Below are 24,232 nucleotides of genomic sequence, written 5' to 3' on the forward strand. Positions count from 1 at the left end.
ATCTTAGCTTGATTCTATTTTTGTATGCTGAAATTAAGTTGTTGGTAAAACCAATAGTGAAAACTTTCAAGTACAACACTTGTTCTTTGAGAATAACTTTGAAATAAATGGGGAGAAGTTCCTCTTTCTTCACTTGAGATGAAAATCTCCATATATATTGAGATCTGGTAAGCTTACAGTTCAAAATAATGAGCTGAGCAAGTCATTTTTTTTTGTGGTAGATGATTAGCTTTTGTTTTCATGTTGCCACCTGATCAAAACTCTTAAAACGAAATTTGATGATTTGGCTACTGAATTTGTAATTTGGCCCATATTTGGAAAAATAAATCAGATATACTGAACAACTGAATCAGAGCTTAACCTGAAAAGATCCTACAACTTAGAAAAATAATATATAAGTTACAATCAAAATATTCTCTGTACACCAAAGAAACCTTGCAACCATAGGAAAACGAGGTAGTTTCTAGACAGCATTTTATTTTGTTTGGGAACTTGTTTCTTTTAAGAATGGGTAGCTGAGACATAGTTTGTAAAATAAATAAAACTTTAAAATCCTAATATTTAATTATTTTTAATTTCTCAAGATTTAACACTTTAATTATCGTAAAAATACTCTTAATAAAAGGTTCATCAGCGATTGGAAGCATGAGAAGACGTAGCTCACTCTAGTTCACTGGTGTAGTTCACTCTAGTACATAAAGTATCAATTCAGAGCAGTTTAGTGTTTGAACAGAGGGCAATTGATGTTCAGGCTTGATTGGCAGGAAAAAATAAAAATAACGTAGGGTCAAGCAGAGCAGCCATTGTTGGAGTGGACGGTGGTAGAGTGGTTATTTGAGGCTTTAGCTCTTGGAAACTGAGAGGTTTGAATGAGAGAAGATTTTTAAAAACTGTAGGTAGATTTTCCCCAGTTTATTCATTGGTTCCTCCTTTATACTTGCACAGAGTAGGGATGCCAAGCAGGACAGTTGAATACTCCTCTTGCAGGAAGGCAGGGAGAACTCATGTGTCCCTGATGACATCTCCTGAAAGAAGTGCATCCTGCTGCAGCTGCATTAAGGAGCTGGAACTGGATGAACTCTGGGTCATTCAGGAGGCTGAGGGAGTGATACTGTAGATAGGACATATAGAGAGGCAGTTAACACCCAAGGCGCAGAGCCCAGGAGACTGACTGACAGTTGGGAGGGGAAAGGGACTAAATAGACAGTACAGAGTACCTCTGTGGGTATCCTTCTCAACAGCAGGTATATCATTTTGAATAATGTTGAGGGGGTGGGGAAATGACCAAGCAGAAGAAAGTCAGAGCAGTCAGGTCTCTGGCAGTGAGTCTGGCCTGTGACTCAGAAGGGAAAGGAGAAGAGGTGGTGATCGGGATTCATTAGTTAGGGGAACAAAAAAGAGGCACTGTGGACAAGAACTAGATTCCCAGATGTTAGTTTGCCTCCCAGGTGCCAATCCTCAGCATTCTTAAGTAGGACACTCATGGCCCATGTGGGTATCATAGGTAAGGAAGTGTGATGAGGTTCTGCAAAGTGAGTATAAGAAGTTAGGTGTAAGTTAAAGGACAGGACTTCCAGGATTCTGATGTCAGGATTGCTAGCCATGCCACGTTCTAGTGAGGACAGAAATAGGAAGATCATACAGTTTAACACGTGGCTAAGGAGTTGGTGTAGGAGAGAGGGCTTCAGAATTTTGAATCTGCATAATAATGTGGTTAACTGGATCAGTAAATTTGCAGGTGCCACCAAGATTGGGGGTGTAATAGACAGCAAAGACCATCGGAGCTTGCAGTGGGATCTGGACCATCTGGAGAAATGGGCCGAAAAATGGCACTTCGGTAAGACCAACCAGGGTCAGTCCTACACGGTGAATGGCAGGGCACTGAAGAGTGTGGTGTAGAACAAAGGGATTTGGTAATACAGGTCTAAAATTCATTAAAAGTGGCACTACAGGTAGATAGAATAATAAAGAAAACTTTTGGCACATTGGCCTCCATAAATCAAAGTATTTCGTACAGGAGATAGGATGTTATGTTGTAATTGTATAAGATGTGGCTGAGGCCGAATTTGGAGTATTGTGTGCAGTTTTGTTCACATACCTACAGGAAAGATATAAATAAGGTTAAAAGAGAACAGAAAATTTCAAGAATGTTGCCATTTTCTGGAAGACCTGAGTTATTTGGAAATATTGAATATGTGAGAACTTTATTCCTTGGAACGTAGAAGATTTAGAGGAGATTTGACAGTTGTTTACACAATTAAGAGGTATAGATAGGTTAAATGCAAGTAGGCATTTTTCCACTGAGGTTGGATGAGACTACAACTGGACTATAATTGTTAAAATTGTAAATATTGCTAGCAGGAATTTCTCCAACCCTCAACATTGGAACAGACTAGTTTTATTAGTGATCTGACTGACAGGCAGGATTCCCTTATGGAAGTCACAAGAAAAGCTTGGTCTAGATTTCTCTCACAGCTCTAAATCATTCATGTAAATTGCGTCCAGCAATGCCCCAGCAGTGATCCCGTGGAACTCCATTATCCATTATCTTCCAGTGCACATAACTGTCCTTGTATTCTTTCACTCTGCTTTCTGTCCTGAAGCAAGTTAGCGATTCATTCTGCTACTTATCGTCCAACAACACATTCTTTGATCTGTGATCATTATAGGGTGTCTTATAGGTCATTTGAAAATGCAGATAATTTTCATCTACATTACCATTGTCTACTCTAAATTTTTTTTGACCCATGCATATTATTTAGTAATATGTTTCACATCTAAATGTTTTTGTTCTCCCTTTTAATAGTGATCCCATTATTGTTTTCTATTATTAGTTACAATGCAATAATGACCTAAAATTCCCAAAGTATGTTCTTTCTCCCTTCTTAAAAATTGGGTATTACATTAGCTGTTTGTCAGTTCTCATTGTGCACCTTCTTCCAATGAATTTCTAATTATGATTAACATTGCTTCTGCTATGTTTACCTTAAATTATTTTAAACAGTATGCATGGAAACCGTCCAAATTTGATAAGATTATTTAATGTAAGTACATTTATTCCATTACTCCATTTTCTCTTTCTCCCTAATAAATATGAAAGCAAAATAATAATATTCATTATCTTAATGTTCCTATTTCTATTCTGGTCTTTTTCATCTTTTACTATTATGTCTGCAAACTATTTTACTATTTTTATGTTCCGTTTCTAAGTGCTTCTTTACTGTTGTAATATATTGTACTTTACTGATTCCTTTCTATTCTCTATTTTCATACTCTCCTCTATGGTCAAATGATCAGAATCACAATCAGGTTTATTATCACTGACATCTGTTCATAAAATTTGTTTGTTCTGCAGCCATGGCTCAGTGTAAATCATAATTACTATGTTACAAAAATAAAAGTGCAAAAGATGAATAATGAGATGGTGCTCATGGACTGTTCAGAAATAGGATGGCAGAGGGGAAAAAGCTGTTCTTAAAACATTGAGTGTGGATCTTCAGGCTCCAGTACATGCTCTCTAGTGGTAGTAATTTGAAGAGGCCATGTCCCAGATGATTCTTGCCCTCATTTGTTCCTTTATTGTGCATTTATTGTGCTCATTTTTTCTAATTTAATATATTTTGTTCTGCATTTTTCTTCCTTTGTACTCCCTTTGTTCTACATTACTGTTCGTCAATATTGTTGCTTGGTGTATCTTCCCAATTTCAGTCTTTCAAAATCAGATTTTCACAAAATTAATAACCTGGTTGTTATTATTACTTATTTCCTTCTCCATTGTTATCTCTAAGCATGTCATTTGCTGCCAAAGTATTCCACTTATCTCATTTGTTTTATTCACCATTATTAGATGCATTAGAAAATTCTTCCTCTTTTTTTAACATAATGGGTTAAGTAGGAAATCAATATTCATTGGGGAATTTCTAATCCCTTATTCTATTACCAACTTCAATCTACTCGATATCTGGGTTGTTGAAATCTCATTGTTATTATTCCAGATGTTCTAGTTTCCATATTTTTGGGGATATTTCTTCATTCAGTTCTTCCACTGTGCATATTAATATGATTAAATATTTACTTTCAATCTATATGGATTTTATGTTTGCTGTTATCTAAGTGCTTTTCTCATCTACTGCCATTCTATTTTTGTCAATTAGTACTGCTACACCACGTGCCCATTTTCTTTTTCATCTGTCCTAAATACATTATACCATGCAGTGTTAAATTTTCTGTCTTGATTTTTTACAACTATTTTTCAGTAATCTTTTCTAGATCCGGTTCCTCTCAGTGATTGGATATACTCTGTACACATTGTTACATGAACAGTTCTACTCATTATGAAGGGATTTCCTCTCACTTAATCTTTAACCATCTTATTAAGCTGCCATAACATAACCATTTTCTTCCCATGTATCCTTACTTTATTCTTTTCTTGGCTCTCTTCCTGCTTTGTTTATATTTAGAACAATATTTCTTGTAAATCCTTTGAGTTTAAAGCCTCTGACATCTCATTATTCATCCTTATTGATCTTTTCCACTCAGACACATCCCACCTTGTGTAAAGGAACTCATCCTATCTTCACATCTCCTCCTGTCCTGGAATTGATGCCTGTGTCCCACAAAAAGAAATTCCTCTTTTCCATACTTATAGAGTTAACTCTTCTGACCTGACTTCTGCACCAATTTGCACGAAGTTTGGGTCATTATCCAAAATGATCACCTTCTAGGTCTTGTATTTTAATTTAGAGTCAAACTGCAGCTTTCTCCATCCTGAATGTCTCAGCATCGATGTGCGGGAGTGTGAATTACAGATATTCAGATAGTTCATGGGGGAATTTTTGGACTGTTTTAAATAGAATGGAGTCATGCACCCAAGGAAAGCAATGATTCAGGAAGGATGGGTGTGACTGAGGGAGTTGGATGGAGGAATTTTATGAGAGGTTGAGAAAAGGTGCTATATCCTCTCCAACAAGCACAATGTCCCTGCTACTTAAGAGAATAGGGAGATGGACTATGCAGATTAACAGCTGCAACAAAAATCAATAGACTGTGTCTCAAAGGCTGACTAGGGGGGACAAAAGAAAAGTAGAAATGCGGGTGTAATCAGGAATTCTGTAATTAGGAAGTATATAAATTATTTTGCTTTTTTGTCTCCCCTGAGACTCCCTTCTGCAGCTAACAAAGATCCTGAAAGTTGTGTTAGCTACAAGGTACAATGTCTCGATATATCTCATTGGTACATGGAGATCCATTTGGAAATGGAGGAAGTAAATTCAGTATTAGTGGTACATGGTGGAAGAAAGAACATGGCAAGAACAGGAAGTGGTTCTAGTGAAAAGAGTAATAGCAGTTTTTTTTCTTTGAATTAAAATGTAGGCCCTGGTAGATAATTGTGCTAGTTAATTGCCCAAAATTCATGCAAATTGATACAGAAGCTTGAGGCCAGAAGAGACTCTCTCTTCCACATTGTTTTCAAATATTTGAAAGCATAATGTGCTATTTTTTCAATTCTCTCTGTTTATTTAATTATAAATCTATAAATATTCATCAGTATTTTGATTTGAATCATTAACACATGTCTCAAATCATGGTGTGGGTTCGGGAGAGGATATCAATAATACAAATAATAATATCAATAATACTAATAATAATACAAAGCCATAAAATCCCTTTTCAAAGAGGCAAAGTTTGTGCAGTTGCAGCAAAGACTTCAGAAGGTAAACTGGTATGAGTAATAACATGCAGTGCATGAAATGTTCATACCCAAGGACGGGAGCAGCAATATATAGATAGATAGATACTTTATTCATCCCCATGGGGAAATTCAACTTTTTTCCAATGTCCCATACACTTGTTGTAGCAAAACTAATTACATACAATACTTAACTCAGTAAAAAAAAATATGATATGCATCTAAATCACCATCTCAAAAAGCATTAATAATAGCTTTAAAAAGTTCTTAAGTCCTGGCGGTAGAATTGTAAAGCCTAATGGCATTGGGGAGTATTGACCTCTTCAGCCTGTCTGAGGAGCATTGCAATAAAAACAATAGATCAACTGCATGGATGAATAAAGATGTACATAAAAATATTGAAGAAAAGACAGTTATATAAGGAATACAGAAGGGCAAATAAATATATGTGAGCTTTAATTAAGGGAGAAATTCAGATTGCCAAAAGCCAGATTAAGATTAATATTCCTGATAATGCTAAGAATGACCGCAAGAATTTTTTTTCAATACTTTGAAGACTGATGAAATCCCTGAGGACTGGAAATGGGTTAATGTTGTCCCAGTATAAAAGAAAGGTGACTGCACTGCCCTGGTAACTGTTGGCCAGTAAGCTTAACGTGTATCACAAGCAAGATAATGGAAATAATAATAAAGAATGAGATGGAAAAGCAGATGATAAGAACGGGCGTGCTAGCAGAAAGCCAGCATGGGTTCAGAAAGGTGAAATCATGTTTTACTAATATGCTGGAGTCCTATGAAGAGCCAACCAAAAATTTATGATAACAATAGACCGGTTGATATCATTTACTTGGACTTTCAGAAGGCTTTAAGGTATCCCACGAGAGGTTAATAATCAAATTACAGGAGTTAGAGTTTCAGGGTAAGGGTGCAGGACTGGCTCAAAAACAAAGTTATGGTGAACGGATCATTTTCACAACTAGAAGTGGAGTTCTGCAGGGATCAGTTTTGCTGTTTTTAACTTGCATTAATGATTTGGATTAAACAGATAACAAATAAACTAGTAAAAGTTTGCCGATGACACAAAATTAGATAGATAGATAGATAGATAGATACTTTATTCATCCCCATGGGGAAATTCAACTTTTTTTTCCAATGTCCCATACACTTGTTGTAGCAAAACTAATTACATACAATACTTAACTCAGTAAAAAATGATATGCATCTAAATCACTATCTCAAAAAGCATTAATAATAGCTTTTAAAAAGTTCTTAAGTCCTGGCGGTTGAATTGTAAAGCCTAATGGCATTGGGGAGTATTGACCTCTTCATCCTGTCTGAGGAGCATTGCATCGATAGTAACCTGTCGCTGAAACTGCTTCTCTGTCTCTGGATGGTGCTATGTAGAGGATGTTCAGAGTTTTCCATAATTGACCGTAGTCTACTCAGCGCCCTTCGCTCAGCTACCGATGTTAAACTCTCCAGTACTTTGCCCACGACAGAGCCCGCCTTCCTTACCAGCTTATTAAGACGTGAGGCGTCCCTCTTCTTAATGCTTCCTCCCCAACACGCCACCACAAAGAAGAGGGCGCTCTCCACAACTGACCTATAGAACATCTTCAGCATCTCACTACAGACATTGAATGACGCCAACCTTCTAAGGAAGTACAGTCGACTCTGTGCCTTCCTGCACAAGGCATCTTTGTTGGCAGTCCAGTCTAGCTTCTCGTCTAACTGTACTCCCAGATACTTGTAGGTCTTAACCTGCTCCACACATTCTCCATTAATGATCACTGGCTCCATATGAGGCCTAGATCTCCTAAAGTCCACCATCATCTCCTTGGTCTTGGTGATATTGAGACGCAGGTAGTTTGAGTTGCACCATATCACAAAGTCCTGTATCAGTTTCCTATACTCCTCCTCCTGTCCATTCCTGACACACCCCACTATGGCCGTGTCATCAGCGAACTTCTGCACATGGCAGGACTCCGAGTTATATTGGAAGTCTGATGTGTACAGGGTGAACAGGACCGGAGAGAGTACGGTTCCCTGCGGCGCTCCTGTGCTGCTGACCACCGTGTCAGACCTACAGTCTCCCAACCGCACATACTGAGGTCTATCTGTCAAGTAGACAGAAAATCCTCTGTATGAGAAGAAGTTGGGCATCCAGGTAGAGTCATCTATTAGGAAGGCCAAAAAATGCGCTCAGTTGAGTTCAAGTCAAGAGGCGTTCTCCTTAAGCTGTATAATGCACTTGTGAGGTCACACCTTGAGTATTGTGTAGAAGTTTGGTCTCCATATTGTGTGAGGGATGTGAAGGCACTGGAGAGAGTCCAGAAAAGGGTGACTAGACTCATTCCAGGTCTGCAGCATATGAGCTATGAGGGAAGATTGAAATAATTAAATCTTTTTTAGCTCAAGTAGACATAGAATGAAAAGAGACATGATAAAGTGTTCAAAATCATTAAGGGCATAAGTGGATGCCAGTTGCTACTTAAGAATTAATTCATCATCAAGTACACGGGGCCATAGGTGCAGACTGGTTTAAGGTGAGATTTCAGACTAACACCAGGAAACATTTCTTTACACTGAGCTGGGACACATTGATGCACCATCAATAACTCACGCCGAGACTTAGGAAGTGAGATATCGGCTTTTATTGACTGAAGAACAACACTACATCCTGGGGAAAATGAGGGAGAGCAGCAGGCCACAGTCGCCTTTATACAGGGGTCTGTGGGAGGAGCCACAGGGGTAGTCAGCAGGGTCTTGGGAGGAGCCACAGGAGCAGTCAGACAGGTATATCTAGTTCACCACACACATAGAACAAACTTCCTAGTTCTGTAGTTGAGAGTAGCATCTTAGAGACTTTAAAACCTAATCTCGATAGTTATTTCAACAAACTATGTGGACCGGAATTTGGCTGCTTTGTTGGGCCGAATAACCTGTTCTTGTCAAAAACTTTCTAAATGTTTTAATGTTCTAATAAGCTGTGTTTCTCTTTTTGCACAAAGCTACCTGACCCGTAGAGAGCTTGGAGCATTTTCATTTACTTCAGACTTCTAGCATCTGCAGTTAGTTTGATTTTCGACTCTTTTTTCATTCGTTGTTCTTGAACTCGAGTTTCACGTTCACACGCTGTTTTGAGTTAGATATCCAGCACAGTGGAGAGCAAGGGGATTTGCATGATTTTCCGTCACACCGGCTGGAAAGTTACGATTAGCGCAAGATTCCCAGCACAATAACGTGCATTCTGGGTGAATATTGGTTTTATAGCGCATGAGTGTCCGGATTGTTGGTTAGAACCAAAAAACAACTTATCATTGTGGAGCCTTCCTATGCTGTCAACAATCCGTGTCTGTCTCTTCCCCCCCCCCACCCCCACCACCAAGTGTACTCCTAAGAGATATTGTCTCGACTTCAACACCTTTCCTTTAACAGTAATATTTTTAAAAAGATGTACTCGAGCGACGATCACAATCTCCGCCTCGAAAGTTGGGGCCCGGCTGTTGTGATTGGAGAAGCTGGGGAAGAAGGAAGGAAGGGGCGGGGAGTGGTTTCCGTGGTTACCGGAGTGTTTGGAGAAGCCGCCATGGTGCTAAGTGAGTAGGTGGGAGTTGGGATGATGGATGGTAGCTTCACGTTGGTAAAATGAAGGCGCTGAGCTTCCCAACCGTTTGGACTGAGGAGCCGGATGAATCGGCAACCCTTCTGTCCCGACCTGCGTCCTTCTGTCCCGGACCGAAGGCCGATAGCGTCGGGCTGCCGACTCGCCCGGCACCCCAGTCCAAACGGTTGGGAGGCTCAGCGCCTTCATTTTACCAGCGATCCCGCCTTGGGCAGGGCGGTGGCGGGGCCAGGTGGCAAGGGGAGTACTCATTAAAGACCCAACTGGGTCAGATAATGAAAACTTGCATCTAATTTAACTTTCCATCCGTGTGCCAGCCCTTGTCCTAAATAGGGCACGCAAACAACTGTAATGTTCTGTTGGCAAATAAAACATTTAAACTGGATGTAACGACACCACAAAGTTCGCATAAATGTTTGCTATCGACTTGAAATGTTAACTTTTTTTTCCATCTTGCTGCCTGCCCTACGAGATTTTTCAGGTTTTTTTTTTGCTTTGCATATTTATGACTCAGAATAAGACTCGGGTTTATCCTCACAGTTGTACATCGTGAAGTTTGTTTTGCGGCAACAAGGCAATGCAAGACATAAAATTGCTAAAGGTACAAAAAAATGACTGCGAGTGTTCATAGACTGTTCGGTAATCTGATGGTGGAGGTGAAGAAGTTATTCTTAAAACGTTGAGTTTGGGGCTTCAGTCTCTTGTACTTCCTCTCCGACAGTAGAAACATGAAGAGGACATGTTCTGGATGGTGAGGGTCTTTAATGATGGTTGTCACTTTCATGATGCCTGGGAGGGTTGTGCCCATGTTGGAACTGGCTGAGTCTACAATCTTCTGTAGCGGTCCTGTGCATTGGAGCTTCCATACTAGGCTGTGACGCAACCAGTCAGAATGCTATCTACCATTTATCTATAAAGAATTACAAGTTTTTGGCTGTATACCAAAATGCTAATTAAGTGTTGTATTGCTGTGCCTTTGTGATGTGTTGGGCCCAGAATAGATCCCTTGAGATGTTAATGCAGCTGCTCCACTAGCACTTCCACTACTGACTCGTACAGTCCTCATTGAGGACTGGTGTGTGTTGTCCTGACTGCCTCTTCCTGAAGTCAACAGTCAGTTTCTTGGTCTTGCTGATGTTGAGTGGCTGGCTGTTGCTGTGACATCACTCAAGCAACCAATCTATCTGACTCCTGTATGCCTTCTCGTTGCCATCTGAGATTCTGCCAACAACAGTGGTGTCCAAAGCAAATGTCCAGATGTCATTTGAGCTATATCTAACCACGTGGTCATGAGTGAGGCGGGATTATAGCAGTGAACTAAGCAGCATCCTTGAGCTGATCCTGTGATTGATTGACGGCGAGGAGGAGATATTACTACCAATGAGCACTGACTCTGGTCTCCTGCTTTAAATCAGCAATCTCATCAGAATCCAGTGGCAGTTGTCTGTCGACTGGAATTTCTTTCATTGTTCATTGTGCCATTTAATCTAGATTTTGATTTATCAACTGAAATATCAATTCTATGCACTGTTTGCCTCAAAGATATTACCAAAATTTATAGAGATTTTCTTATTTTGCTGTCTTACAGTCACTGAAAGCTTGATAAGGCAACGAGCAGAGCATAATAATTGTGAGATATTTTCTCTGGAAGAAATTTCATTGCACCAACAAGAAATAGAGAAAATTGAACACATTGACAAATGGTGTAGAGATCTGAAAATTCTTTACTTTCAAAATAATTTGATTCCTAAGATCGGTAAGTGTAGTTGAATTTGATGAATTGTGCAATAATGATAGTAAAATTTTCTTATTTTGATTGTTAATTATTTACCAAATGTAAAACTTTCAATTAAGTCGATGAATCATTTACTGTTAATTTCCTCAAAGAAACAATTTTGGAGCTCAGCAAAGTCGCACTAGAAGTTGATGCAAGAGAAGAGAAACAATAAGTTATCCAGTTTAAAACATTACAGACATTAGAGTCATAAGGTTACACAGTGTGAAAACAGGCTCTTTGGTCAAGATGGTCATGTCAAATAAAATATACCAAAAAGGCTAATCACATTTGCCTGTGTTTGGCCGATAATCTTTTAGTCCTTTGCCAGCCATGTACCTGTCCAACTGTCTTTTAAAAATTGTCATTATACCTGTCTCAACAACTTCCTCTGGCAGCTGATACTGTATACATAAATTAAAAGTTGCCCTTCAAGTTCCTCTTAAATCTTTCTGCTCCCTTATTCTCTAGTTCTTAATACCCCAACTCTGGGGAAAATGACTGAGAGTATTCACCCTATCTATATCACTCATGATTTTATATGCCTCCAGAAGTATATGAAAAAGAAAAGACAAGGGTCAATGATGCTTTCTTACAGATAGAGACTGGACAATTTATTATGGAGAATTAACGAACAACTGTTGAACAGGAACAGTTTGGTACTGATGGAGCAAAAAGTAATCTGCTTGAGGAACTCAGTGGATTGAGCAGCATCTGTGGGAGGAAAGGAAATATTGCCAATTCATTTCCTCCCACAAATGCTGCTCAATCTTCTGAATTCCTTCAATAGATTGGATTTAGCTCTAGGTGATTAGGTACAGTAGTCCTGCAGAATTTTGGTCTGATCTTTTGATTACCTTACCTGCCCTTTGCATGATCATGTTCCTGTTTAGCATTTATGTTATCCTGTATTGCAATTTCATTAGATTTTCACCTTATTTTTATGTGTGCCTGATGATATTTCCAGCATGTTTTTTTTTTTTGCGTTCATTTGACTTATTTCTGTTGCTATTGATAGACCATAGTGCCTGATCACTGCCCATTCTAAGTTGCCAGAACTAGAGTCTATTCCATATAGTACAATTAAAAGCTTAGTCAACACAATGGAAGGGATTGGGTGTGAAGGCAGAACATTGTCTCCACAACAACTGCTAATGCCATTCCCTCTCTTATTACTGAGCTTGGTAAATTGGCAAGGATGTGGTCAATTATGCTCAAAAACTACTGTAGACCAGATGAGTGCTTGATTATAGTCGGCCCAGTCGAGATTACAGAGGCAAAGCCCCCTGGTGAATAGAATGGATGGCATTTGATTGTTTGGTGTTTGTGGTTGGGAAAACACAAATTTGACAAAACCACCATGTTGGAGCACCAACCCCTTCAATAGTTAAAGTCTGTCCCAAGCCTTATAGGCTCATCAGGCCCGTACTTATGCCGGTTTCCGTGGCGTGAAGCGACTGAGAGTACAAGACTTCTCCTCAGCTAGGACACCAGTCTATCACAAGGTTAATCCCCAGCATTTTGCTGGTACCCATTTTCAGTTGGGTGGTCTGGAGCAATGTGTACTTCAACTACTGCACAGAGTCTTGCCATCTTCAAAAGTTTTCTGATGACTCTGCCATAGTTGGATTCATCAGCAAGGGAGATGAGGCGGAGTACAGGGCTACAGTGGGAAACTTTGTCACATGGAGCGAGTAGAATCATCTGCAGCTTAATGTGAAAAAGACTAAACAGCTGGTGGTGGACCTGAGGAGGGCTAAGGCACCGGTGACCCCTGTTTCTATCCAAGGGGTCAGTGTGGACATGATGGAGGATTACAAATACCTGGGGATACGAATTGACAATAAACTGGACTAACCAAAGAACACTGAGGTGGTCTACAAGAAGGGTCAGAGCCATCTCTACTTCCTGAGGAGACTGAGGTCCTTTAACATCTGCCAGACGATGCTGAGGATGTTCTACGAGGCTGTGGTGGCCAGTGCTATCATGTTTGCAGTTGTATGCTGGGGCAGCAGGCTGAGGGTAGCAGACACCAACAGAATCAACAAACTCATTCGTAAGGCCAGTGATATTGTGGGGGTGGAACTGGACTCTCTGACGGTGGTGTCTGAAAAGAGGATGCTGTCCAAGTTGCATGCCACCTTGGACAATGTCTCCCATCCACTCCATAATGTACTGGTTATGCACAGGAGTACATTCAGCCAGAGACTCATTCCACCAAGATGTAACACTGAGAGTCATAGGAAGTCATTCTTACCTGTGGCCATCAAACTTTGCAACTCCTCCCTCAGAGTGTCAGACACCCTGAGCCAATAGGCTGGTCCTGGACTTATTTCCACTTGGCATAATTTACTTATTATTATTTAATTATTTATGGTTTTATATTGCTATATTTCTACACAATTCTTGGTTGGTGCGACTGTAACGAAACCCAATTTCCCTCGGGATCAATAAAGTATGTCTGTCTGTAAGTGCCTTGTTCAAGGACACAACATGCTGCCTTGGCTGTGGCTCGAACTCAGGACCTTCAGATTGTTAGTCCAATGCCTTAACCACTTGGCCATGTGCCACACAACCACTTCAATGCTTTGACAAATTATGTTCAAAATTGAGAAGTGTTGATTTGATTTCTCTAATGTACTGTAATTTTCCCCTTCCCCTTTAGCTCTTACTCATTTTGTCACCCTGGCTTCCCTGTTACCTCTTCTCTTCTTGTCACCTACCTGTTGCCTCCCCCAGTGCCCCTCCTCCTTCCCATTCTCTTGTGGTCAACTCTCCTTTCCTAGCAGGTTCCTCCTCCTCCTCCTGTCCTTTACCTTTTCCACCTATCAGCTTCCAGCTTCTTACTTCATTCCCCATCCCCTACCCACCTGGCTTCCCCTATCGCCTTCTAACTTGTACTTTTCCCCTTTCCCCACCTTATTTTGGCTGCTTCACCCTTCCTTTCCAGGTCTCATGAAGCATCGCAGCCCACAACACCTGTTTATTTATTTCCATAGATGCTGCCTGACCTACTGAGTGAGTTCCTCTAGTGTTACGTGTGTGTTGCTCTGGATTTCCAGCATCTGTGGAATCTCTTGTGTTCATCGTTGAGTGTTGATTCAGCAGCCTAAATAGAAAAATCATTTGTAATCAGATGGAGGATTCCGCCCCCCCCCCCCAAATTTGATTTGATATCACGTGACATCATTAGATCTGGAGTAGTTGCTGAGGATTCTCAGGGATGCTTCATCTTGCCAACATAGCACTGTAATTCATCCTGTTGTGGCTCTTTACTGCTGGTGTGGATTAGTACACCAGTGGTGAGTGGTGGTGAGTCCGATATGCTGTCTGCAGTGTATGATTGTCTCAGGTTGTTGTTTAACCAGCTTTTGCAATGGTTTCCCCAATTCAGTCCCCCATCACATGATGTTAATGAGAGGAAGACTTTGGAAGGCAGACTAGATTAGAAACAACTTTGCCATGAATTAAATTAGTTCCAGGTTAATGCTGGGTGTCTCTTTTTCTCCCTTAACATAGCAGTTATGGTATAATAAAGTGGTATACAAGAGAAGGGCTGGCTGGTGGCATAGTGGCATCAGCACTGGACTTTGGAGCAAAGGCTCCTGAGTTCAAATCCAGCTGGCTCCCTTGCATGCTTTCCATAAGAAGCCTGATGACTCCATTTGGAGTTAAGGGCATATAAGAGAACATCACTTTTCAATCTGAAATAATAGAAAACAGATTCACCTATACGCTAAGTATACTCTAGAATACCTCAGACTGAAATTTGATAATTCATGAATAAAGTTTTGCATACCGTTAAATTTCAGCTAACAAACACATTTTAGAGTTCTAAGAAGCTGCTGTGATCATTTAAAGAAAACAATAACAACATGCTAGATAGTTCCTTACAATTTTAGTTGTAAAGTTTCAAGATTGTGTAAGCTAGCATTGTTAAATTATTATACATCTAATTCTACTGTTGTTAAAATGTTAAACATTACTATTTTAAAAATTAATATTACATTTGAGGGACTGTTTAAAGTTTGAGGCTACCTGTAAAAATCAGTCACTCAGCTTTGCCAGGAAAGGGAAAAAATAGTTTGTTTGTGCATGAACTATTGTTAACTAAAATGTTAAAAGTAGGGAGGAGAATTTTCCTTTGCCTTTATTTCATGCAATAGTAGAGGTAGATAACAGTCGAAAGCTTGAACCGTTTTGAACATCTTCTCAAGCATATGTTACTGACAAATTTGTCAAAGATTTTAATAAGTGAACATGAAGGATCAAAAATCCATGTAACCTTTGTTGTATTTAAATTTTGGACTATGACTTCAGTGAAATTGCCCCCATTTTCTGTGAGTTTAGGGACAAAAATGAGACAACCATGTTACTCATCCAAAAGCTGCCTCCATTTTTCTTAACAAAGTCCATTTTGAGATCCACTAGGAGCCCAATTCAGCACATTTAAGTGAATTTCCATGGCCATAACAAACCCATTTATTTTAGACCTCCAATCAAATCCATCACAAACAAACATGACTTCCTAATGAGAATCTTTCTATTCTTGTGTTCTGAGAAGGACAGGTAAATTTCAGAACTGGAGTAAATTGGAAACATCTGGAAGCATACCCGAATAAATAAATTCTATGTTAATGGCTTATTGATCAAGGGACCTGCATTTTGCTGAAGAAAATGAAAGTTGTAGAATTGTTCAGCACAGAAACATACCCTTGACTCACTGTACATGCTGAACTTTAGTAATCCCATCTGCTCTATATTTTGCCTATTCAAGTGCCTACCTAACTGCTTCTCAAAATATAGTGATCTTTATCTGTACTTGCCTCTTCCTTTAGCACCTCATTCCAAATTTTAATGCTGTGTGTGGAAAAGCTTTTCCCTCAGATCCCCTTCAAATCTGCTCCCTCTCACCTTGTTTTGATGCCAAACGAGGACAGATGGAGCCAGCTCACTGGGTAACATAGTCGTGATGAGTAAGTTGCGCTGAAAGGTCTTGTTCCATGCTGTATGATTCTATGAGAAGGCATTAAAAGTTAGAAAATATCTATATTGATAGCTTATAGAAAATAATTATCAAAATGAACATGGTTAGGTTTTTTCACCTTCACTTATAAAAAGGAAATTTCTAACCATTTCAGTAGCTGAAAAGCTGTAGTTATCCTTGAACCTAGTGATGTGGGACTTCAGACTAATCCTGTCTGATGGTAGCCATGAAAAGAAGCATTGCTCAGCTGGTGGGGATCTTTGATGAGTTTGCATTCTTGACACAGGGACTCCTACCAATAGTGGGGATGGATGTGCCTGTGATGTATTGGGCAGAGTTCACGTCTCGCTGGTGCTGCTTATGTCCCTGCTGTATAAACAAGATAAGCTGCCCTCTGTCTCCTCAATCCAGTCAGATTGGATAGTCCTTGCTAAGACACTTTTTATACCAGGATGTATAAATTAAAGGTCAATGTCAATTTTTCTATAAGCAGGAAAATAGAAGCAAAATGTACTTAAAAGAATAGGACAGAAGTAATTTTTATAGCATGATTTCTAGTTGGCAAGTACACACAGTTTGTATATTTCAGTGACTAGTTTGATGCCATCATATAATACAGCAGAATATTTGAAAGGTAAAAGCCAATTTAGGCAACATTTTATTGATTCCTGCATGTGTAATACAGCAGATGTTCATTCAATTGTAAAGCTCATTAGTCTCTAATTTTAAACAAGAGAAAATCTTCAGATGCTGGAAATCTAAGCACCACACACATAATCCTAGAGGAACTCAGCACGCCAGGCAGCATCTATTGAAAAAAAAGTAAGTTGACATTTTGGCTCAAAACGTCAACTGTACTTTTTTCCATAGATGCTGCCTGGCCTGCTGAGTTCCTCTAGTATTTTGTGTGTGTAGTCTCTAACTTTTGATGTTTTACTATTACTTGACTTGACCATTTTGTTTTTCAGAAAACGTTGGCAGACTAAAGAAACTGGAATACCTTAATCTGGCTTTAAATAACATTGAATGCATAGAAAATTTAGAGGGTAAGCTGAACTTAAACTTGTTATGGAATAGGTGGTCTACTTAAATTTCAAAAGAATTGGATATTTTCATTTTCCCAGTGAGTCTTGCCTAAATCAAACCAACCCATTTTCCAGCTGTTAAAACATGCTTATGCATGGAACTGAATTCTATCCCTCTCTTGCTTTTAGTGCAGAACAGGCACATTATTTTTAAGCTTCCAGTGTTCATGGTGAGAGTCATAAAATCAAGAATGGAGCTGAGGATGTATAGTTGGCCCTCCTTATCTGCAGGGGATTGGTTCCGGGACCCCTCGCGGATACCAAAATTCGCGGAAGTTCAAGTCCCTTATGCAACCTGTCCTAATCCGGTGGATCTTAGGACCCAGCGGAACCCCAGACCTTATTTAACCTGTCTCATTGCGGTGGACATTATGACCCGGCGCCAGAGCTCTGAATGCGCAGTGTTTCTGTTCACGAAAACAATCACGATCACGATTGAAAATAAAGTGGAAATAATAAAGTGATCGGAAAGAGGTGAAACGCCATTGGTCATTGGAAAAGCATTAGGCTAGGTCAGTCAACGATCGGAACAATTTTAAAGGATAAATTGAGAAAGGCTCTGCCCCGATGAAAGCTACAATTATTACTAAGCAGCGCAGTTGTTTAATTATTGGGCTTTGGTGTTTTCGGTTTTTGATCCTCACATCAACCCGGCACGGTGGTGGAAAGCGCCCTTGGGAGCGATCTGTCCCGAGTCCTGAGAACTTCCGTTCCCAAGCCCGGCACTGAAACGTACGTTCTTAAGTGTTTTATATGCATAGAAAGGTAAAATATATACTATATACTAAGACAAACGTTTGACTAATTGACGCTAAATAATACCGGATGTACCTGTTTCGACTTACTTAGTAAGAGAACTTACGATTTTTTTCGATCCCGATGCACGATAATCCACACACATCCTCCCGTATACTTTAAATCATTTCTAGATTACTTATAATACCTAATACAATGTAAATGCTATGTAAAATGGTTGTTACACTGCATTGTTTAGGGAATAATGACAAGAAAAGAAGTCTGTAGATGCTCGAACAACAAGTGCTGGAAGAGCACTTCTGGGTTTTCGCGATCCGCGGTTGGTTGAATTCGCGCATGCGGAACCCGCGGATAAGGAGGGTCGACTGTACATCTGCCAACCATTGGTATATAAAAGTTGACTTCATGTTTGTGTTGATTATTTATCAAAAAAGGAATACAATTGATGTGGAGTCCGAGGACCCAGCATTCAAAAGCACTGCATGTGGCCTTGCAAATGTAAGAAAAGTGCTGCTGAAGTTGTATGGGCTACATTACATGGATGCAATCGCCAAGAAAATGTGTTAGCATAATCCACATTTTAGAAGTTTAAGGAGATTTGGCATGCTACTGAATACTCTAACAAACTTTGATCAATGCTCAGTTGAATATATCCTGACTAGTTGTACATAGCCTGGTAAGCCAATTATAATGGAGAGGAAACTGAACATAACCTGGTCTATCATGGGCATAGGCTTCCCTATCTTTGACAGCATCTACACGAGACACTGTCTCAAGAAGGCAGTATCCCATTTTTTTTGTTGATGCTGCCAACAGGAGGTACAGAAGCCTGAAGTTTTGGACCAAACTGTACAACATAATAATGCAAAATAGCACAATAATGCAACAATAGAAACCTCTTACACTACCATGGACTTTTTTTCTGATTGTCATTTTTGGACTAATATCTTGTTTTTGTATAGTTTTATTTTCCCTTCACAGATCTGAGAAAACAATGTTTTCTATTAAAATAATTCTGGTGGAGTTCCTTTTGGTTTAAATAATTGTGTTTAAATAATAGTAGTGGTTAGTGTGATGCTATTACAACTTGGGCATTCCGGAGTTCGGCATTCAATTCAATTTGGTGTAAGGAGTCTCTACGCCCCATGATTTCCGTGAGGTTTCCCCAGGTCCTCGGATTTCATCCCATTGTCCGAAGATGTACCAAACATCTGTTAATTGACATTATAAATTGTTTGGTCATTAGGTTAGGGTTAATCGGGGTTATGTGGTTGCTCCAAGGGCCAGAGGAGCCTACTCCACACTGTATTGCTAAATAAATCAATAAATAAGACCAGTGGAATTTTTTTCTTAATCTACCACTGCCAAATAAAATGTGCATGAATAAAACTCCACATTGGGATATAACCATAAGATATTGGAGCAGTATTAGGCCATTTGGCCCATTGAGTTATTCTATCATGGCTGGTTTGTTATCCCTTTCAAGTGCATTCTCCTGCCTTCTCCCCATAATCTTTTACTTCCTTCCTAATCAAGAAACTTTCAACCTCCACTTTATCCTATTCTAAATGAAAATCATTTTAATCTTTTTCCTGTGTTCCCTTCTGATTAAGCTCGGGGCATTCCCAAATGCATTTGCAAACAAAGCGAGGCATGTGGTAAACCCCAAGTAAACACTTTATTAGGACTGGAGCAAATGCAATAAAGGAAGTAAACATGTCTATAGTAGTAGCAATACAGAAATCAAAGTTATATATAACATCCAGCGGATCTGTGGAATGCCGGCACATTTTCAGTCTTTTCTCTCCGTCTCTAACTTGACATACTCTAACCTTCATGACGACAAATGTGTGCTAAGAGTTTTTTTGTTTGATCAAGAGATAATACATCCCCAGTTATTGTAACACATACATCTAGTGCCTTTGGACTGAATGCAGAGTTACCTCAATGCTATGAGAGCATATTCTGAGTTGAAACTAGTATCTGAGTTCTGCAGATTTCCTTTGTTTGTTGAACTTTGAAATTCTACGGATACAAGATGGGCTTTTAAGACATTTTAAGGATGAAGTTTTAACCACTTCGAGATTGAGAGGACAGGTTGATGCAAAAAGCCAACTCCAAGCAGATATGAATGCAGCTATTTTGGTTTTGCTCAAGTCGGTGACTGACCTTCGTAGAAATAATTTGAGCATATTCATAAGGTAGGAAGCCATAGATTTCAGCAGCCAGTCAAATTTAATGACCAAGGACTAGATTTCTATGGGTTTGTGAAATCTGTACCTAAATTGAAGTCAGGAATATTGGAATGAGTATGTTTGTTTTATCCGCACTGCTTGTAAGAGAAGAATCATTGCTTCACTAAATTTACAGACCTAACCTAAACTTGCCATGATCTACTTCCTTCATGCAATCACTTAATATTACAGTCAATATTAGACCAGTGACTTAAGTAACTTATTTCCCCCAGAGATGTGTTTTTTTAAGCCCCCTGCAGACTCTTCCTTCATTAACAGCATAATCAGCCCTACACTGCTTCCTTCATCTCCCTTTCTCCAGGGATACATCTTTTTTTATGTTTCAGCATTAGCCTCTGGTCTAGACCTATATTCAAATATGGTATTTTTCCTCTTTCCTTGGCAGGCTGTGAATTTTTGAAGAAACTTGATCTAACAATAAACTTTGTGGGCGAACTGACCAGTGTGGAGTCGCTCAAAGCTAATGTGCACTTGGAAGAACTTTTTCTGGTTGGAAACCCTTGTTATGAATTTGATGGCTACAGAAAGTTTGTGATTGCTGTTCTCCCACAGCTGAAGGTCAGGAGTTTTGACTTCCACAGCATACCTGTCTTTTAACTGTTAGTGTATTATTTTTTTCATAAACTCTCAGGATCTATTTTTCTGGATTAGGTTTGTTATTTGTGTATCAGATCAAGATGTTTGGGAGGGACTTGGGGATGCATTGGTTGATGAAGTGTTTTAGTGTTACAAAATTAGGCAGCTATTTATAGTTCATTTTGGTGAGCATCAGGGAAAATAGCATTGGAGCTGTTATGCTTTACATTTTAACAATTTTATCTCTGGGGATGAGTGATCATCAAAGTCCAAGTGTTTAGTAGCTTATGATAAACATCTTTAGTGAGATTGTATTTCCATGGAAGGATAAAACTATGATTGAAAATTGTGCTTCAGATTTCCAGTTGTTCAGCTTCTTTTGTGTTAGATAATCTAATTTATTGATTTAGTTTGCAAACACGAGGAAATCTGCAGATGCTGGAAATTCAAACAACACACACAAAATGCTGGTGGAACACAGCAGGCCAGGCAGCATCTATAAGGAGAAAGCACTGTTGACATTTCGGGCTGAGACCCTTCGTCAGGACGAAGCATTTTGTGTGTGTTTATTGATTTAATTTGTCAACTTTAAGCAATAGAACATAGTTAAAGCAAAGCACAGAATTATTGGTCTTTCATTGATTCTATTATGGTTATTGTTCTATTACAGATTTTCGTATGCCTACAAGAAAATGAATCTCAGGGTTGTGTATATTGGCATATATGTGCTTTGATTGCTAATGTACTTTGAACTTTTGAACTTTGAGCTAGCACAGAAGGATATTATTTATTCTGTTGTGTATACACTGGGACATTGGAAAAAGTGATGTGTTTTGTTGATTTTGGCTATTGGCTGCATTCAAAATGAAATCACTGTGAACAACCTTACTAGCTGATTGTAATTTTATCTGCCATATAAATGCCCATTTCAGACAATGGAACCAATTGTTAATAATGACACCTTTTATGACTTCAGCAAGTCAGGCAGAAGGTTGATTAACATTTTGCGTGAAGACCCTGTCTCAGAACTTTTTAATTTCTATGACTGTGGTTTACTATTTTAACTTTTGTTCTGGGCATATTTGGGCTTGTAAGGAGGCAAAGTAGTTGAAATCTGCATAAGCTAATGTATTCAAGTTATAACAATTCTTGTGCTCTATCTCTAATTCCCCAACTGCTTGAATTAAACTGGACAGTATGTTTTTTTTTCCAAATGTGTTGCTTCCTCAGAATTTTTTGTGGTTATGATAGATCGCTTGAAGCTGAAGGCAAATATAATTTCAGACTACATGTTCCACATAGGAATTTGGAGAAACAAGAAATTAACTTTTATTTAATATAATATGTTTAATTGCATAATGGGGCCAACACTTTGTGATAGTTCAATTAAACTAGAAGTATTTTGTTGATGATTTTCATTTGTACTCAGTTGCTTAAGTATCCAACAGTAACCAGCACTGATGGATTCTGGTTGCCCTGATACAGTTTCTCCATAACCGCCAAGTTCATCAATGATAGCGCCAAGTTTTGCAGGAAATAAGTCTAACTGGGAATGCGGAAAATGAATCTTTAGTGACACGTTCTACTTCATATGCTTGAACTACATTGCCAACCAGCTGCACATGGTTGCCAAGAAAAATTTCAACAGCATTCTTAAAAGCCTTCCATGTAGTTTTCTCCAGTCCCACTAGAAGTTCTTTGAATTGCTTGTCATTGATGACCTGTTTGATTTGTGGACCAATAAAAATGCCTTCCTTAATCTTAGCATCAGTTATTCTGGGAAACACCAGTCTGAAATATTGAAATCCTTCACAGAATTTTTCATAAGCCCCAGTTTTATATGAAGGGGAGGCAAAGATATCTTTGTTTGGTCTACAAACTTATGTGCCACACTTTTCTGCCTTGGAACCAACTACTGACAGAGTGGCCAATCCTTCTTAACATCATGAGATTCCTTGGCATTGCTGGCTATGAAACAATAGTACTTGGTGCATCCCAGTAGCAATGCTATTACTTTCAGATCCACCACAGGTGTTCCAGTTGTAGTTGCTATACTGTATGTTTTTCAACAAGACTTCCAAATTTTAGTAGTTTTGTTTCATGTGTACTGCATAGCTGGTGTTGAAGGGTGGGCATTGTCATTGTGTAGCAGCACAGCTTTCAGGCTTTACACTGAAGAATCAATAAAAAGATGCCATTATTGTGGCTCCTGTTAACAACCCAAAGCTGTCAAAAGCCCATTAATGTCAGTGTTGAAACACAGTTGTACATCTGGTGACAGCAGATTCCATCCTTGTAGTCTTGAACCCATCTTGTAGTCTGATTTTGCTGTTGATAAACCCAAGTCTCTTACCAGGTCAGTTAACTCAGAGTGATTAGTGAGATAGGTTCACTTGACCTAAATGGATCGAAATCTGTATCAGTGGTGTTTTCCATTCCTGGCTCATGCATCATAGCATATTTGTGTGCCTCCTCTAGACTCCATGTCTATGGTGGCTTTGGTACTGGAAAACTATCGTCAATTAGCACAGGTCTCATGGCTGAAGGGAGATTGGGGTATTCAATGGATTTTCGTGTTTTTAGCAGAGAAACCAGACACACTGGTCAGTCAGAAGAAGCCGTCTCTTTGGGGCAGCAAGCAGTATTGACTTCTGTTAACCTCAAAGCCAAGCTCTAAGATCAACAGTGCATGTTGCATAACAGATGTGAGGAGCCCAGGTTTTGTCTTGGTCGCCAATTTTACACCCGAAGTGGAGCTAATAGGCTTTCTTAATAAAAGGAGTGATGCTCCATCTCTGAGATTTAAGCTTATACTCACCACAAATATAACAAAGTATCCTGGCTGTTGCAACACTGATGAGACATTTTGCTGTCACAAGTACTGAAAATGCAATTACATTATTATGAGTACGCACAGTATGCTATGTGCACAAAGCATAAATATCAACATGATCGCAAACCAATATACGTATAAATGCAATGCATGGAATGATGTGTATGTGATGCTTTTATAGCCTTTCTAAGACCTGTCCTGCCATGCAGCATCCGCCCTGACTTAGCATGCTCAGGTATGCCTGGTCAAGATAGATAACTTTTCAGCTTACATTGTGGGCAATGTTTTAATTGACCTGAATTATGAATTGAAATAACAAAATAGGTGATTTCATATAAATGGTACATGTTTGGGAAATCTCATGGCAATTTTCATGATCAGCAGCCCAAAGTCCATAAGATACACCCAAAGTATTCAGGAAGCAAAATCTTTGTTGTCCAGTGTATCACTCGATGGTTTAATTACATCAGATTAAGATTCTGTATTAACTGCACTGCTCCTTTAACCCAATCTCAAATAACATTGTATTGGTATATGATCTATTTTTTTAAGTTAAATTCCATAAATCCTCCTTCCATTGTCTTTTATTATTCATAACTTCATTGGATTAAAATCGTAGGACTGACTCCAACTCAGGTAGAGAGATCAGAGA

The 24,232-nt window shown here is 39.1% G+C and overlaps 1 protein-coding gene across 1 annotated transcript in view; it reads left to right on the forward strand.

Annotated features, from left to right (window-relative positions):
* The first annotated feature begins 9,261 nt into the window (after positions 1 to 9,261).
* Positions 9,262 to 24,232, forward strand: part of dnaaf11 (dynein axonemal assembly factor 11) — a 53,230-nt gene continuing 38,259 nt past the window's right edge. Inside the window, exons 1-4 of the mRNA XM_073043203.1 lie at positions 9,262 to 9,288; positions 10,903 to 11,070; positions 17,044 to 17,121; positions 20,557 to 20,729. Of these exons, the coding sequence (XP_072899304.1) occupies positions 9,279 to 9,288; positions 10,903 to 11,070; positions 17,044 to 17,121; positions 20,557 to 20,729 (429 nt within the window). The 5' untranslated portion in view covers positions 9,262 to 9,278. The remainder of the gene's footprint in view (positions 9,289 to 10,902; positions 11,071 to 17,043; positions 17,122 to 20,556; positions 20,730 to 24,232) is intronic.

This window comes from Hemitrygon akajei, chromosome 1, assembly GCF_048418815.1.
Source record: "Hemitrygon akajei chromosome 1, sHemAka1.3, whole genome shotgun sequence".
In the NCBI taxonomy this organism is placed as follows: Eukaryota; Metazoa; Chordata; class Chondrichthyes; order Myliobatiformes; family Dasyatidae; genus Hemitrygon; species Hemitrygon akajei.